The sequence below is a fragment of the Poecilia mexicana genome, unplaced genomic scaffold (assembly GCF_051168715.1).
Source record: "Poecilia mexicana isolate PSO_F unplaced genomic scaffold, ASM5116871v1 scaffold_21, whole genome shotgun sequence".
Taxonomy (NCBI): Eukaryota; Metazoa; Chordata; class Actinopteri; order Cyprinodontiformes; family Poeciliidae; genus Poecilia; species Poecilia mexicana.
The window spans coordinates 541,954-557,071 of NW_028263390.1; the positions used below are offsets into that span (position 1 = coordinate 541,954).

Genomic DNA, 15,118 nt, shown 5'->3' on the forward strand with positions numbered 1-15,118 from the left:
GGAGTGGGTTGAAGCGTCCTCACCTCCTGCTCCTCCTGAGGCTCCGAGGCGTTGATGGAGCGGTACAGCAGCAGGTACCCGCTCGCTCCGGCCGCCGCCTCCCAGCTCACCCTCATGCTGCTGGACGTCTCGTCATAAACCTTCAGGTTGCTCGCAGGAGGCAGCGGCACTGGGGGACAGAACCAGTTAGAACCAGTGAGAACCAATTAGAACCAGTCAGAATCAGCCAGAACCAGTCAGAACCAATTAGAACAATTAGAACCAGCCAGAACCAGCTAGAACCAGCCAGAACCAATTAGAACCAGTTAGAACCAGTCAGAACCAGCTAGAACCAGTTAGAACCAGCTAGAACCAGCTAGAACCAGTTAGAACCAGTTAGAACCAGTCAGAACCAGTTAGAACCTGTCAGAACCTGTCATAATCATTTAGAACCAGTTAGAACCAGCCAGAATCAGTTAGAACCAGTCAGAACCAGTTAGAACCTGTCAGAACCAGTGATAATCATTTAGAACCAGTCAGAATCAGTCAGAACCAGTTAGTACCTGTTAGAACCCGCCAGAACCAGTCAGAACCAGTTAGTACCTGTTAGAACCAGCCAGAACCAGTTAGAACCAGTTAGTACCCGTTAGAACCAGCCAGAACCAGTTAGAACCAGTTAGGACCAGCCGGAACCAATTAGGACCAGTTAGAACCAGTTAGAACCAGCCAGAACCAGTTAGGACCAGCCAGAACCAGTTAGAACCAGCCAGAACCAGTCAGAACCAGCTAGAACCAGTTAGAACCAGCTAGAACCAGTTAGAACCAGCTAGAACCAGTTAGAACCAGCCAGAATCAGTTAGAACCAGTCAGAACCAGTTAGAACCTGTCAGAACCAGTGATAATTATTTAGAACCAGTCAGAACCAGCTAGAACCAGTCAGAATCAGTCAGAACCAATTAGAACCAGTTAGTACCTGTTAGAACCCGCCAGAACCAGTCAGAACCAGTTAGTACCTGTTAGAACCAGCCAGAACCAGTTAGAACCAGTTAGTACCCGTTAGAACCAGCCAGAACCAGTTAGAACCAGTTAGGACCAGCCGGAACCAATTAGGACCAGTTAGAACCAGTTAGAACCAGCCAGAACCAGTTAGGACCAGCCAGAACCAGTTAGGACCAGCCAGAACCAGTTAGAACCAGCCAGAACCAGTTAGAACCAGCCAGAACCAGTCAGAACCAGTTAGAACCAGTCAGAATCAGCCAGAACCATTTAGAACCAGTTAAGACCAGCCAGAACCAGTTAGAACCAGTTAGAACCAGTTAGAACCTGTCAGAACCAGTGATAATCATTTAGAACCAGTCAGAACCAGCTAGAACCAGTCAGAATCAGTCAGAACCAATTAGAACCAGTTAGTACCTGTTAGAACCCGCCAGAACCAATTAGAACCAGTTAGTACCCGTTAGAACCAGCCAGAACCAGTTAGAACCAGTTAGGACCAGTTAGAACCAGCCAGAACCAGTTAGAACCAGTTAGTACCCGTTAGAACCAGCCAGAACCAGTTAGAACCAGTTAGGACCAGTTAGAACCAGCCAGAACCAGTTAGAACCAGTTAGTACCCGTTAGAACCAGCCAGAACCAGTCAGAACCAGTTAGAACCAGTCAGAACCAGTTAGAACCAGTCAGAACCAGTTAGAACCAATTAGAACCAGTTAGTACCCGTTAGAACCAGCCAGAACCAGTCAGAACCAGTTAGAACCAGTCAGAACCAGTTAGAACCTGTCAGAACCAGTGATAATCATTTAGAACCAGTCAGAACCAGCTAGAACCAGTCAGAATCAGTCAGAACCAATTAGAACCAGTTAGTACCTGTTAGAACCCGCCAGAACCAGTCAGAACCAGTTAGTACCTGTTAGAACCAGCCAGAACCAGTTAGAACCAGTTAGTACCCGTTAGAACCAGCCAGAACCAGTTAGAACCAGTTAGGACCAGCCGGAACCAATTAGGACCAGTTAGAACCAGTTAGAACCAGCCAGAACCAGTTAGGACCAGCCAGAACCAGTTAGAACCAGCCAGAACCAGCCACAACCAGTTAGAACCAGTTAGGACCAGCCGGAACCAATTAGGACCAGTTAGAACCAGCCAGAACCAGTTAGAACCAGCCAGAACCAGTCAGAACCAGTTAGAACCAGTCAGAATCAGCCAGAACCAATTAGAACCAGTTAGTACCTGTTAGAACCAGCCAGAACCAGTCAGAACCAGTTAGAACCAGTCAGAACCAGTTAGAACCACCAGTCAGAACCAGTTAGAACCAGTCAGAACCAGTTAGAACCTGTCAGAACCAGTGATAATCATTCAGAACCAGTTAGAACCAGTCAGAATCAGCCAGAACCAATTAGAACCAGTTAAGACCAGCCAGAACCAGTTAGAACCAGTTAGAACCTGTCAGAACCAGTGATAATCATTTAGAACCAGTCAGAACCAGCTAGAACCAGTCAGAATCAGTCAGAACTAATTAGAACCAGTTAGTACCTGTTAGAACCCGCCAGAACCAATTAGAACCAGTTAGTACCCGTTAGAACCAGCCAGAACCAGTTAGAACCAGTTAGTACCCGTTAGAACCAGCCAGAACCAGTTAGAACCAGTTAGGACCAGCCGGAACCAATTAGGACCAGTTAGAACCAGTTAGAACCAATTAGAACCAGTCAAAATCAGCCAGAACCAGTCAGAACCAATTAGAACAATTAGAACCAGCCAGAACCAGCTAGGACCAGCCAGAACCAATTAGGACCAGTTAGAACCAGTTAGAACCAGCCAGAACCAGTTAGGACCAGCCAGAACCAGTTAGGACCAGCCAGAACCAGTTAGAACCAGCCAGAACCAGCCACAACCAGTTAGAACCAGTTAGGACCAGCCGGAACCAATTAGGACCAGTTAGAACCAGCCAGAACCAGTTAGAACCAGTTAGAACCAGTCAGAATCTGCCAGAACCAATTAGAACCAGTTAAGACCAGCCAGAACCAGTTAGAACCAGTTAGAACCAGTTAGAACCAGCCAGAATCAGTCAGAACCAGTCAGAATCAGCCAGAACCAATTAGAACCAGAACCGCTGAATGTGGAGAGTAAAGTATTCACGCCCTTGAAACTTTTTTCTGGTCCAAACAAACTGCAGTGAACAAATCTGAAAAGGAGCAGGAAGAGCGCTAGCTATTAGCCATGATGCTAACGTCCTGTGAAAGCGGCTGCTGATTGGAGGAGGAGCAGGAAGCAGGGTGAGGAGGGAAACACTCACAGGTGGTCTCGGTTCCCTTCAGAGGCTCGCTGCTGGCGTCCTTCAGCACGGCGAACACGTTCACCACGTACTGCGTCAGCGGCGTCAGGTTCTCCAGAACCGTGGTGGTCACCTCGCCGTCCACCAGGACCTGGAACGGAGCGACGCTGCACTTCAACCACCAGCATGACGTCACAGTGTTAGCAGAAGGAAGATGCAGTGTAATAAAAACTTTCTAGTATATTTATGACTATTTTCATATTAAGAATTTATTCTGGCGTCTTTATTCCAGGATTATCATAGTTTTATGTGGCATTAGAACAACTTTGCTGTAATATTAAGACTTTCTCCATCATCATGTCCTCCAGATGTTTCAGCTGATGATTGAAACACGCCGGACTTGAACATGTCGCTGGGAGAATCCGTCCAGCTTGGTGGAGGAAGTGACTTCATTCCTGCTGCTGACAAACAGAACCGGCGGAACAGCCAGATGTGTTTGTGATGAAGCTGATTAAAGACTAAAGTAAACAATCAGCTGTTACTCATCTGTGATGTGTCAGGAATCCTGCTTTTACAGCCGTTACATCATTTACTGCTTTAATGACAAGATTTACTCAGAATTCCTGCTGGAAAATCAGGAACAGCTTGGAAAACATTGTCCCTGAAAGTGAAGAGGTTTAATTATTCCTGAGTGCTGAGGCCGCTCGTTAAATCACACACAGTCAGACGAGACTCCGTTCTTTAATAATCTCATCTTCTCTACCAGAACCGGCTGATCCGCTCACAGACTATCCACCCTGGAGCCGTGACCCGCTCTACGGCACTGCAGGACACCAAACGCAGTCAGAACAAATATCTGGAAACAAACTACAATAACATCTTACTGGAAACTTGGCTGAAGTCAATATTTCCTTCGTATTAGAGAAAAAGTCCTAATTTAGAAAAAACTTCTGCAAAAATGGGAACTGATAAAAATATTTACTATAAACATGTGATAAGCATTCACTGTTTCTGTGGTTTAAGACCCGGTTTACACCACAGTTCAGAACCGGAGCCAGACCCGGGTCGGGCTGCAGCTCACCTCCATGGTGGGGCCTCCGGCGGCCATCCTGTAGGTGACCCTGAACTGGTCGACGGGGACCTCTGGTGGCACCCAGGAGGCTCTGAAGGAGTACTGCGTGACCTCAGAGGTCACCAGGTCGGTGGGCGGGCCCAGCTCGGGACCAGAATCTGGAGGCAGAGTGAGGCGGAGTGAGCTGTACGCCGTCAGGGGGAACCTTCGTTCCACGGCCCCATCCTACCTGGGCCCTTGACGCTGTTGCACAGGTTGCTGGACAGGTCGTCCACGATGTCCAGCAGGAAGCGGAAGTCGGCCACGTTGTACATGTGGATCTCGTCTGGGTCGGAGGCGATGGAGCGCAGCTCGTTCTCGTCGGCGTTCTTCACACCTGCGGGGAACACGATGAGAGATCTGCTCTGCCTGACCGCAGGACGCGGTCGGAGAGCGGCCGGCGGCGCTCACCGACGGCGTACAGCTCGATGCCGCTGTCCCTCAGGCTCTGGGAGCTCACGATGATCTCATCCTGCGACTTCCCGTCGGTGATCAGAACGCCAATCTTCCGGGAGTCGGGACGCATCCCCACCGACGGCTGGAAGTTGGTCTCCAGGATGAAGCGGAGAGCCATTCCTGTCCAGGGAGCAGAAGCCCAACGGATGAGCCGGGACTTACAGTAAAGCTCCGTCTACGCTGATCTATAGGTCATTATGCTCAACCAATAAGAAGGCAGCATTTATCAACCAAGGAAGTTCATAAAACACCACATCTTAAAGCAGAAAACTGAGCTTAACATGAACTTTCCTTTCAACAGATTTGGGTTTTCTAGCTTAAAATGGAACCTGGAAAAGGAACTTCCTGATGCTAAACCCGTTGCCATGGTCACTGACGGTGCCAACATGGCAAAAAAATATCAGATTAGATTAAAATTGGGATTTCCATCTGCGACAGACTGGCAACCTGTCCAGGTGACCCTGCTTCTCACACGAAAAGTCTCGCTGGAGAGGCAGCAGCATCCCACAAGGGACAAGGGTGTAAGAAAATGGATCAACGGATTTCCACTGGTAGCTAGCTAAAAGGTTAATAACGTTAACTCTAAAGCACTGACCATAAACATTAGCTCTGCTAACGCTGAAGCGCTACACCAACATATTTAACAGGAGGTAATGCTAAAATGCTATACCAACATTATATTTAACAGAAGCTAATGCTAAAACGCTACACCAACATCTTTAACAGAAGCTAATGCTAAAACGCTACACCAACATATTTAACAGAAGCTAACGCTAAAACGCTACACCAACATCTTTAACAGAAGCTAATGCTAAAACGCTACACCAACATATTTAACAGAAGCTAACGCTATAACGCTACACCAACATATTTAACAGAAGCTAATGCTATAACGCTACACCAACATATTTAACAGAAGCTAACGCTATAACGCTACACCAACATATTTAACAGAAGCTAACGCTATAACGCTACACCAACATATTTAACAGAAGCTAACGCTATAACGCTACACCAACATATTTAACAGAAGCTAACGCTATAACGCTACACCAACATATTTAACAGAAGCTAACGCTATAACGCTACACCAACATATTTAACAGAAGCTAACGCTATAACGCTACACCAACATATTTAACAGAAGCTAATGCTTAAGCGCTACACCAACATTATATTTAAAAGTAGCTAATGCTAAAGCACTCACCATAAACATTAGCTCTGATAACTGAAACTGAATTTTTTATTTAAACTAATTATCAAAACTGTTGAATGAAAGTATTGTGATAATTTTGGGTCCATGTCGTCGAGATCTAAGCAGAAATATATTTTTATGGTATCATATGGTGAGCACTTTTATTCTGAAGGTCTGAAGGAAGCTGTCTCAGGGCATTCAACATCTTCATCTGGCTGTTAAACTGCAGCAGACTGTAAAGATTATTTTAAGTGGTGTTGAGCAGAACCAGCGGAGCCGGTCCAAACGGGGAACAGGTTAACTAGACGAACCAGAACATCCAGAACACCGACAACATCCGGGTCATAATTAACTCACTCACAGAGGAAATAAATCACCACCATAAAAACTTCCTGCGCTGATATAAAACCAACATGTGGCAACATTTAACACCTGGTTCTGCTTGGAGCCAGAACTTCCTCTGCTTCACTTTCACTGAGTCAGAACCAGAACCAGAGAAAGTGCCGGGTCAGAGAGGAGGCGCTGCAGGGCCGATAAAATCAGGGTCTAACGGGGCGCTCGTCAAAAACGCTTCATCCACCATTCACTAGTTTGACTTTAATCTCAGATTTCTGAAATTTAAGTCATTTTTTTAAAGAAAAAACAGAATTCTGAAATATAAAACAAAATCATTAAAAAATAAAGTAAAATTTTTTAACAAAAGTGGCAAAATTCTGATTAATTTCAAGATTTATGCATTAACATCAAAATCCTAACCCTAAAGTCAGAATTTTGAGATTAAAGTTACATTTTGAATTTAAAGTAGAAACTTTAAAAAAATCTGCACTTTAAAATAAAAGTCAAAATTGTAATTTTAACCTAAAAATTCTCACAATTCGGGATTTTCTAAGCCTGTTTTCAGTAATCCTAATCCTCTTCAATAAATCCTATTTTTCCATCAGTTAAAGCATTTCCCAGGTGTTCCCTCCCCCAGATGTTCCCTCCCCCAGGTGTTCCCTCCTCCAGGTGTTCCCTCCTCCAGGTGTTCCCTCCCCCAGATGTTCCCTCCCCCAGGTGTTCCCTCCTCCAGGTGTTCCCTCCCCCAGGTGTTCCCTCCCCCAGATGTTCCCTCCCCCAGGTGTTCCCTCCCCCAGATGTTCCCTCCCCCAGGTGTTCCCTCCCCCAGGTGTTCCCTCCCCCAGGTGTTCCCTCCCCCAGGTGTTCCCTCCCCCAGATGTTCCCTCCCCCAGGTGTTCCCTCCCCCAGGTGTTCCCTCCTCCAGGTGTTCCCTCCTCCAGGTGTTCCCTCCCCCAGATGTTCCCTCCCCCAGGTGTTCCCTCCTCCAGGTGTTCCCTCCCCCAGGTGTTCCCTCCCCCAGGTGTTCCCTCCCCCAGGTGTTCCCTCCTCCAGATGTTCCCTCCCCCAGGTGTTCCCTCCTCCAGGTGTTCCCTCCCCCAGGTGTTCCCTCCCCCAGATGTTCCCTCCCCCAGGTGTTCCCTCCCCAGGTGTTCCCTCACCTGTCATGGTGTTCCCTCCTCCAGGTGTTCCCTCCCCCAGGTGTTCCCTCCCCCAGATGTTCCCTCCCCCAGGTGTTCCCTCCCCCAGATGTTCCCTCCCCCAGGTGTTCCCTCCCCCAGATGTTCCCTCCTCCAGGTGTTCCCTCCCCCAGGTGTTCCCTCCCCCAGGTGTTCCCTCCCCAGGTGTTCCCTCACCTGTCATGGTGTTCCCTCCTTTGTACGGCAGACTGTTGACGGCGTTCAGCAGTGACTCTCGGGTCGGGTGTGCGTTTAGGTGCCACTCGGTTCTCGGGTCGCCGCTGTACTGGGCCAGAGCTGCAGGACAAACAGAACCATCAGTTAACGACACCGTGACCCCTCACCCCTGAGCGTTTCTATGCAGACGACTTTCGGCTCTTTTAATCCCTTTTAGTCTGAAAAGCTGCTGAAATGTTGAAGCATCAAACTGAAACCGTAAAGCTTCAGCAGCAGCTACATTTCATTTCCTTTGGGATCAATAAAGTGTCTTTAACTGAACGATTGAACATCCTGATGATTGGTCGTCTGCTGACCCAACCGAAGGAACTCTGGGATTATACTGGGATTCATGGGCGTAGGTTTGGGTAGGGACGGTAGGGACATGTCCCGACCAATATTCACGGGATATGAAAAAGTCCCGACCAATTTTTGCCATATTGGCTCAAAGAACGTGGATCTACGATCTTTGATTAGCAGCAACAGGCGGTGCGCGGAACGGAAGCTTCTTAGTTTGACATTTATTATGAGCCTCCGAGACCGTGTCGGAACGGGGGGGGGTGGGGGGGTGGGGGGAGGGGGAGTCAGTTGCTGTGGGGGTGGGGGGAGGGGGAGTCAGTTGCTGTGGGGTTGGGGGGAGGGGGAGTCAGTTGCTGTGGGGGTGGGGGGAGGGGGAGTCAGTTGCTGTGGGGGTGGGGGGAGGGGGAGTCAGTTGAATCGTCGGACGTTCTTTGATTAGCTGCAAAAGGCGGCGGCTAGCTGGGCACACGCGTCTCCTTCTGAGTCTCCGAGACCATGTCGCCACCAAAAAAGAAAAGGACAGACATTAGAAGTTATTTCGCTACGTCGGCTGTAAGTACAGTGAGTGGACCCATAAGTTAGATATCTATCACGCAACGCATTTGTTGTAAAGTCCGGTGTTTAGTAAGGTCAGCACTGAATGTGAGGTAGAATAGGTCTGTTAATTATGTAATATTTTTTCACATAGGATGCTCAGACAGCAGAGCAGAACGATGGAGAGGTGGCTGGAGCTTCAGGGCTCCAGGTGAGGTGTTAGTTCTCAGATATGAAATATACTGTGAAATTATCTCAGTAAATATGGCATTTGAAGTGTTAGTCTTAAATTAAGTTAAGCTAGTGTGAATACAAACCAGGTTACGCTTTGTTTGCTCTATAGGAGGCTGTCAGTGTGAGTGCCAGTGACCAGGGAGTATCCAGAGGATTTCTTTTGATCTTACTTGTAACGTTTGCTGAATTTTGTAAAGGAAAAAGTAAAGTGTTCTTGAACTGATCTGCTGAGTATGACTGTATCTGGTTGTATACACAAGATGTATGATATGGTTATGGTTGGGGGGAGGGGTTATTAAGCCAATGTGGTTTCCCCCCCCTTCTCAAAAATGTTCGGTGCTCTTCGGCATTTCACTGTGCTGGGGGGTGGGGGGGGTCAAGGTCCCCACCAAAACTTAGACCAAACCTACGCCCTTGCTGGGATTATACTTGGATTATTATGTTGCTCCGAAATGTTGCTAAGCTTCAAACGACGGCGTGAAAGCAAGGGACGGTTACCGATCTGGACGTTGTTGGGGCCGATGTCGAACACGCCGACCATGCGGGCGATGAAGTTGCGGATGGTTTTGAAGTTGATGCGTCCGATGCTCCAGGAGCCGTCCACCAGCAGGACGATGTCGGCCTTGGCCGACGTCCGGCACTGGCTGTCTGCAGAGACACGAGGCGGGCCGGCGTCACACGGGCCGACCAGAACCGGCCGGTCCAACTACCAAAACTGAAGCTCAGAGGATCTCAGCCGCCATGTTTGGATCATTCTAAAGATTTTCATTCGTCTTTAATGAGACGTTTCCTCTCTGATCTGTTTAAATTATCTTCACTGCACGGTAGTGTGTGAATAATGCTGTGGGATTTTTGTAACCCTCTCCTGACTGATACATTTGTTCAATCAGATGTTTGGGAACTTCTTTTCAGTTTAGTTAGTGAAGCTAGAAATCTTGGCAGACGCCTCTTCCTCTCATGCTAAGGCTGATTTTAGACATGATCTGACACCATCTAGTGGTTGGAGTGTGAACTACACATGTTTCTTGGAAACAATGGGCGGTAATCTCCAGAAATAATCTATATATAACTGCCCAAATACAATATTTTCTTTACCAATAAACGGGATAAAAGTGTCTAGGACAGATTTCAGTAAGCTGTATCTGAAACACTGCAGGACAAATATCAAAACAATATAAAACAATATATGTTCATATTCAGTTTGAGCTCCTGGGAGCGTGAAGCGAAGGGATTCAACTGAAACACTGTAGTGACGCTAAATCAATAGATATTTAAATACATATTTTAACTCAATGCGAAGGTTTTGGTTAAACATCAGTAAAATAATCTGAAACGTTTATTTAATTCCTTAAGTGCCTGCTGTCGCTAATTAGCATCACAGCTAAGTTGACACTAGTTACAGAAAATGTTCAGATTGATACTCTGATTAATTCGCATTTTTTGAACCATTGGATATAAATTCAGGTCTTAAGTGTTTGATTAAAGTTGGAATGAAAAGCTGCTTAAAGGGCCGGTGTGGGGCGTGAATACTTATTCTGGCTGTCTGCTGTTTATGTTCCTCCCTCTGCTTTGTTGGTTTTCCAGCTGATTATCGTCTCATTAGAGGTGAGAAAAGCTTTGAACTGATCTGGTTTTAATGACTGTGTGTCCTGCTGAGCTCCACCACGTCGGATCGGTTCACATGACGAGAAGCGACAGAAAAGAAGAAGAAGAAGAGAAGCTGCAAATCACAACCAATCACTTTACAGACATTTCAGTAACATCATATAACAGCAGTGACAGTTCATGTTGCTGCAGCAGATCCAGTGTGTCCAGCAGGTCGGCTGCGTTGTTTTCCTGCAGCAGCGGCGAACTCTCGGCGCTCCTTCAGCGACCTGCAAGAGGAAAAACATCGGCTCGTCCCTCTGCAGGACGGCACGCCGCCGGACGCCCGGCGTTACACACAGCGCTGCCTCCCTGCCCTGCAGAACCAGGCGCTCTGCAGGCGCTGCTGGAATAGAACCAGCAACCCCACAGTTTCCTGTAGGCCTGAAAGCAGCAGCAGGTCTGAAGCATCTGACAGGAACTTGGTACAGATCCAGCGGTCTGGGGATCATCTCGTCACATAAACACACGTCCAGTCAGGACAGAAACTGTTCTGAATTAAACAAAAAAACTTTCAATAATAAAAACAAACTTTTACAAACTCCTTTAGTTTTTCTACATGCTCTGCAAACATAAACTGAGATGTCAAACAGAGAAAATTAATGATTTTCAGCATTTTCCACTAACAAAAATCTGAAAAGTGTGGCATGCTTTTATATTTGTCCCTCGTGAGTCAGAATGTAGCAGGATGCTTCCTTTAGGGTTTATATCTGCAGACATTATGAGGTAAATTAATGAACCTGTGCAGGTGAAACACCCAGATAAATATCTTACATAGTGGCTCAAGAAATGCTGACATACAACCTGAAGTATAAAGAGTGAACATATTGGTAGGCTTAATAATGCATTTTTATATTACACTTCTGTTTTTGTTAAACCTTAAGGTTTTGTTTTGTAATTTCTGCCACTAGGGGCAGTATTTTGATTTGCTTTTTCATCTGACAAATAGATCAGATGAAAACCAACCGTCAGTGATCGGCTTTAAGTTATAAATGCTAAAAAACTTTACGTGTGAAAGACAAATTAAATGCTGCATGTTTTTTGGCCCTACAGGGTTTCCATACATGAGGAGTGTTGAGAAACAAAATCCTCCATCTGCAGCAGCTCACCTTCTGGACCAGATTAACTGGAGGTTAACAAAAGCTGCTTGTTCCATATTCAGGGAACGTAAATATGGAAATATGTCATTTTTCATGAGGGGAGGACCATTTGCTGAACGGATGAAGCAGTTTGTTCCATGAAAGATCAGGATGAGCTGATCATCCGAACGTCTACAGTCTGTTACGCGAAATTCACATTTTACACATTTTTTAGTTTAAACTGCTTCTAAAAAACACCCAGTGGCGTTTTGGCAGTGAGTTCACGTTCTTTGGTTTCTGGAAAACGAGCCGTTTCAAAAACCTCCTGAGTCACACAGCCCGTTACCTAGCAACCATACCTGGGTTGCATTATGTTTGGTCAGCTAGTTTACCGCAACATTCACTATACAATGGCTGCTGGAAAAGCAGCAAGTTTTGTTGTTGACTTGCTGCTTTCTGGGTGGTTGTGCAGGAAGCTCTACTAATGCTTTTCAAAGATGTACAGTTGTAAAATTGCACATGTTTGCAGCCATTTTTAGGTGAATGTAAACACTGAGTTGGGGGCGTGGCCAGCAGCAGCTCTTTTAGATTTAAAGAGACAGAGACCCTAAAACAGCTTGCTATGTAAGAATGATTCTGTGCAAAAACTGTAACGAACATGTTTTGTTTAGGCCACAGATCGATGCTAACCTAGCAACCCTAGGGTTAGGGTTAAAGAGCGTTTCAGATTATTCTGAAGTAAACTGAAAGCAGAGCCTGAAATCTGCACCAAGTTTCAATCAGCAATCCCCAAACCACGCTGCCATCAACTGGCCCGACTGCAGGAAAGCGTGGGCTGCCCGGCAGCTGGCCAGAGACAGGAAGTCAAGTGACAGCGCCTGGTTCTGACAGGAAGTGGTGTGATGAGGATGATCTGATTTTACCAGAGGGATCCAGAGGCGGCGGTTCCGGTTCATCCATCAGCGTGGTTTTCTCCTCCCCGGCCAGCGGCGAGCTCACGCCGCCGTCAAACATCCCGAAAACAGCCACAGAGTACTTGGTTCCTGCCCTGCAGGAGACAAACGACATCACTTCCTGTTCCCAGACAGAGAGGGGCTGAGCTTCAGGAAGACTTTCATCCCAATCAGAACCACTGTTTGGGTTCAGAACCAGCTGGGCCCACTTCTTCAGCATTCCAATCAGTTCCTGCACAGGATGATGCTGCCACCACCAAGCCTCACCACGAGGATGACTAGCAGCTTGATGTTCGTCTCATCTGACCGCCGACCGTTTCTCCAGATGAAACATCATCAACTTTCAGGAAACATGTTTGTAGTCAAAGTAAAGAGGAGTAGCTGTAAGGCACGGCGGTGGCAGCATCATTACAAGTGGAACAATGAAACATGAACACAGAGAGATGATCCCAAAGCTCTGACCTCTGATGGACAAAGAGGAAGCAGGTATCTTCATTTGAAACGTTTATTAAAAACTACATATTTATTAAACCGTCACATCATGACAGTTTGACCTGCTCTCTGAAGACCTGGGACAAAAACAACCAATCAGAGGCAGGAGGCGGGGCTTAGCGCTGTCAATCAAACTTATGCTGTTGCTGCTAAATATGCTAACGGAGGAGAAACAGCTTACTGTTACAGAAAAACTGTGGCTATGCTAACCACCCTTAGCATTCATGCTAGCTGTAGACTAGCAGAGAGCAAAAACGACAATCTTGTTTACATAGACTATAATTTATTTCATTTTTGCTTACTTATTCTGGATATTTAAAATGTTTTCCAGTTCCAGTTAAATATTTATTAGAGCTTAAAGTTTATTGATCTTTGAAAATAAAATTATTATGTCATTAATGGAAAATGGTCACAAAACAACAATATTATCGTTTATTGCAATAACTTGTTTATCGTGTAGCTGAATTTATTGTCATAACAGGCCAAGATGTAAAATCATATTTGTTATGAAAGTTACATAGCGGGACACGTCAGAGCCTGTATGTATACTTATGAGCCTTTCTGACCAGAGAGAACCAAACACCTGCAGGTGAGCGTACCTGAGCTCCTCCAGAACCACCGTGTTGTCGTACGGACCGACCATGAGCTCCCCCAGGTCCACGTCGTTCCCAGAGGGGTGAAAGGTCACCCTGTAGCCCCGCACGTCCCCCGGAGCCGGGTCCCAGGACACCCTGAAGCTGGTCTTAGTGGGTTCAGAGGTCAGCAGGTTCCTGGGGGCCTTGAAGGCCGGCACTGCAAGGGACAGAGGAGGACAGAGGAGGAGGCGTCAGGACCCACTGCTGGGTGGGAGGAGGAGGACGGAGGAGGACATAAGAGGACAGAGGAGGGAGGAGGAGGACATAAGAGGACAGAGGAGGACATAAGAGGACAGAGGAGGACAGAGGAGGAGACGTCAGGACCCACTGCTGGGTGGGAGGAGGAGGACGGAGGAGGACATAAGAGGACAGAGGAGGGAGGAGGAGGACATAAGAGGACAGAGGAGGACATAAGAGGACAGAGGAGGACAGAGGAGGACGGAGGAGGACGACATAAGAGGACAGAGGAGGACAGAGGAGGAGACATCAGGACCCACTGCTGGGTGGGAGGAGGAGGACGGAGGAGGACATAAGAGGACAGAGGAGGGAGGAGGAGGACATAAGAGGACAGAGGAGGGAGGAGGAGGACATAAGAGGACAGAGGAGGGAGGAGGAGGACATAAGAGGACAGAGGAGGACAGAGGAGGACATAAGAGGACAGAGGAGGACGGAGGAGGACATAAGAGGACAGAGGAGGACATAAGAGGACAGAGGAGGACATAAGAGGACAGAGGAGGACAGAGGAGGACATAAGAGGACAGAGGAGGACGGAGGAGGACATAAGAGGACAGAGGAGGGAGGAGGAGGACATAAGAGGACAGAGGAGGACAGAGGAGGACATAAGAGGACAGAGGAGGACGGAGGAGGACATAAGAGGACAGAGGAGGACAGAGGAGGACATAAGAGGACAGAGGAGGGAGGAGGAGGACATAAGAGGACAGAGGAGGACAGAGGAGGACATAAGAGGACAGAGGAGGACAGAGGAGGACATAAGAGGACAGAGGAGGACAGAGGAGGAGGACATAAGAGGACAGAGGAGGACAGAGGAGGACATAAGAGGACAGAGGAGGGAGGAGGAGGACATAAGAGGACAGAGGAGGACAGAGGAGGAGGACATAAGAGGACAGAGGAGGACAGAGGAGGAGGACATAAGAGGACAGAGGAGGACAGAGGAGGACATAAGAGGACAGAGGAGGGAGGAGGAGGACATAAGAGGACAGAGGAGGACAGAGGAGGAGGACATAAGAGGACAGAGGAGGGAGGAGGAGGACATAAGAGGACAGAGGAGGACAGAGGAGGAGGACATAAGAGGACAGAGGAGGACGGAGGAGGACATAAGAGGACAGAGGAGGACGGAGGAGGACAGCGCCCCCTTCTGGAGGCCAGTGTATAATAAATCTGCCAACTTGTTTGTAGAGAAAATCAGAGGATTTGTGTAATGGCCGCTAGTAGCGCTGAGGTTCTGGTTCTGCTCTGCATCAGAACCAGAACATGGAGAAGCTGCATTCAGC

At 47.4% G+C, this 15,118-nt stretch overlaps 1 protein-coding gene across 3 annotated transcripts in view; it reads right to left on the bottom strand.

The window, feature by feature from the left end:
* Nucleotides 1-15,118, bottom strand: part of col12a1b (collagen, type XII, alpha 1b) — a 97,513-nt gene that overhangs the window by 45,493 nt on the left and 36,902 nt on the right. For all 3 annotated transcript variants that reach the window (XM_088001712.1, XM_088001711.1, XM_088001713.1), the window contains exons 14-22: nucleotides 13,572-13,764; nucleotides 12,451-12,575; nucleotides 9,303-9,452; nucleotides 7,698-7,817; nucleotides 4,767-4,931; nucleotides 4,546-4,692; nucleotides 4,326-4,474; nucleotides 3,266-3,395; nucleotides 24-169 (exon numbers count right to left, since the gene is read on the bottom strand). In XM_088001712.1, the coding sequence (XP_087857838.1) occupies nucleotides 24-169; nucleotides 3,266-3,395; nucleotides 4,326-4,474; nucleotides 4,546-4,692; nucleotides 4,767-4,931; nucleotides 7,698-7,817; nucleotides 9,303-9,452; nucleotides 12,451-12,575; nucleotides 13,572-13,764 (1,325 nt within the window). The remainder of the gene's footprint in view (nucleotides 1-23; nucleotides 170-3,265; nucleotides 3,396-4,325; nucleotides 4,475-4,545; nucleotides 4,693-4,766; nucleotides 4,932-7,697; nucleotides 7,818-9,302; nucleotides 9,453-12,450; nucleotides 12,576-13,571; nucleotides 13,765-15,118) is intronic.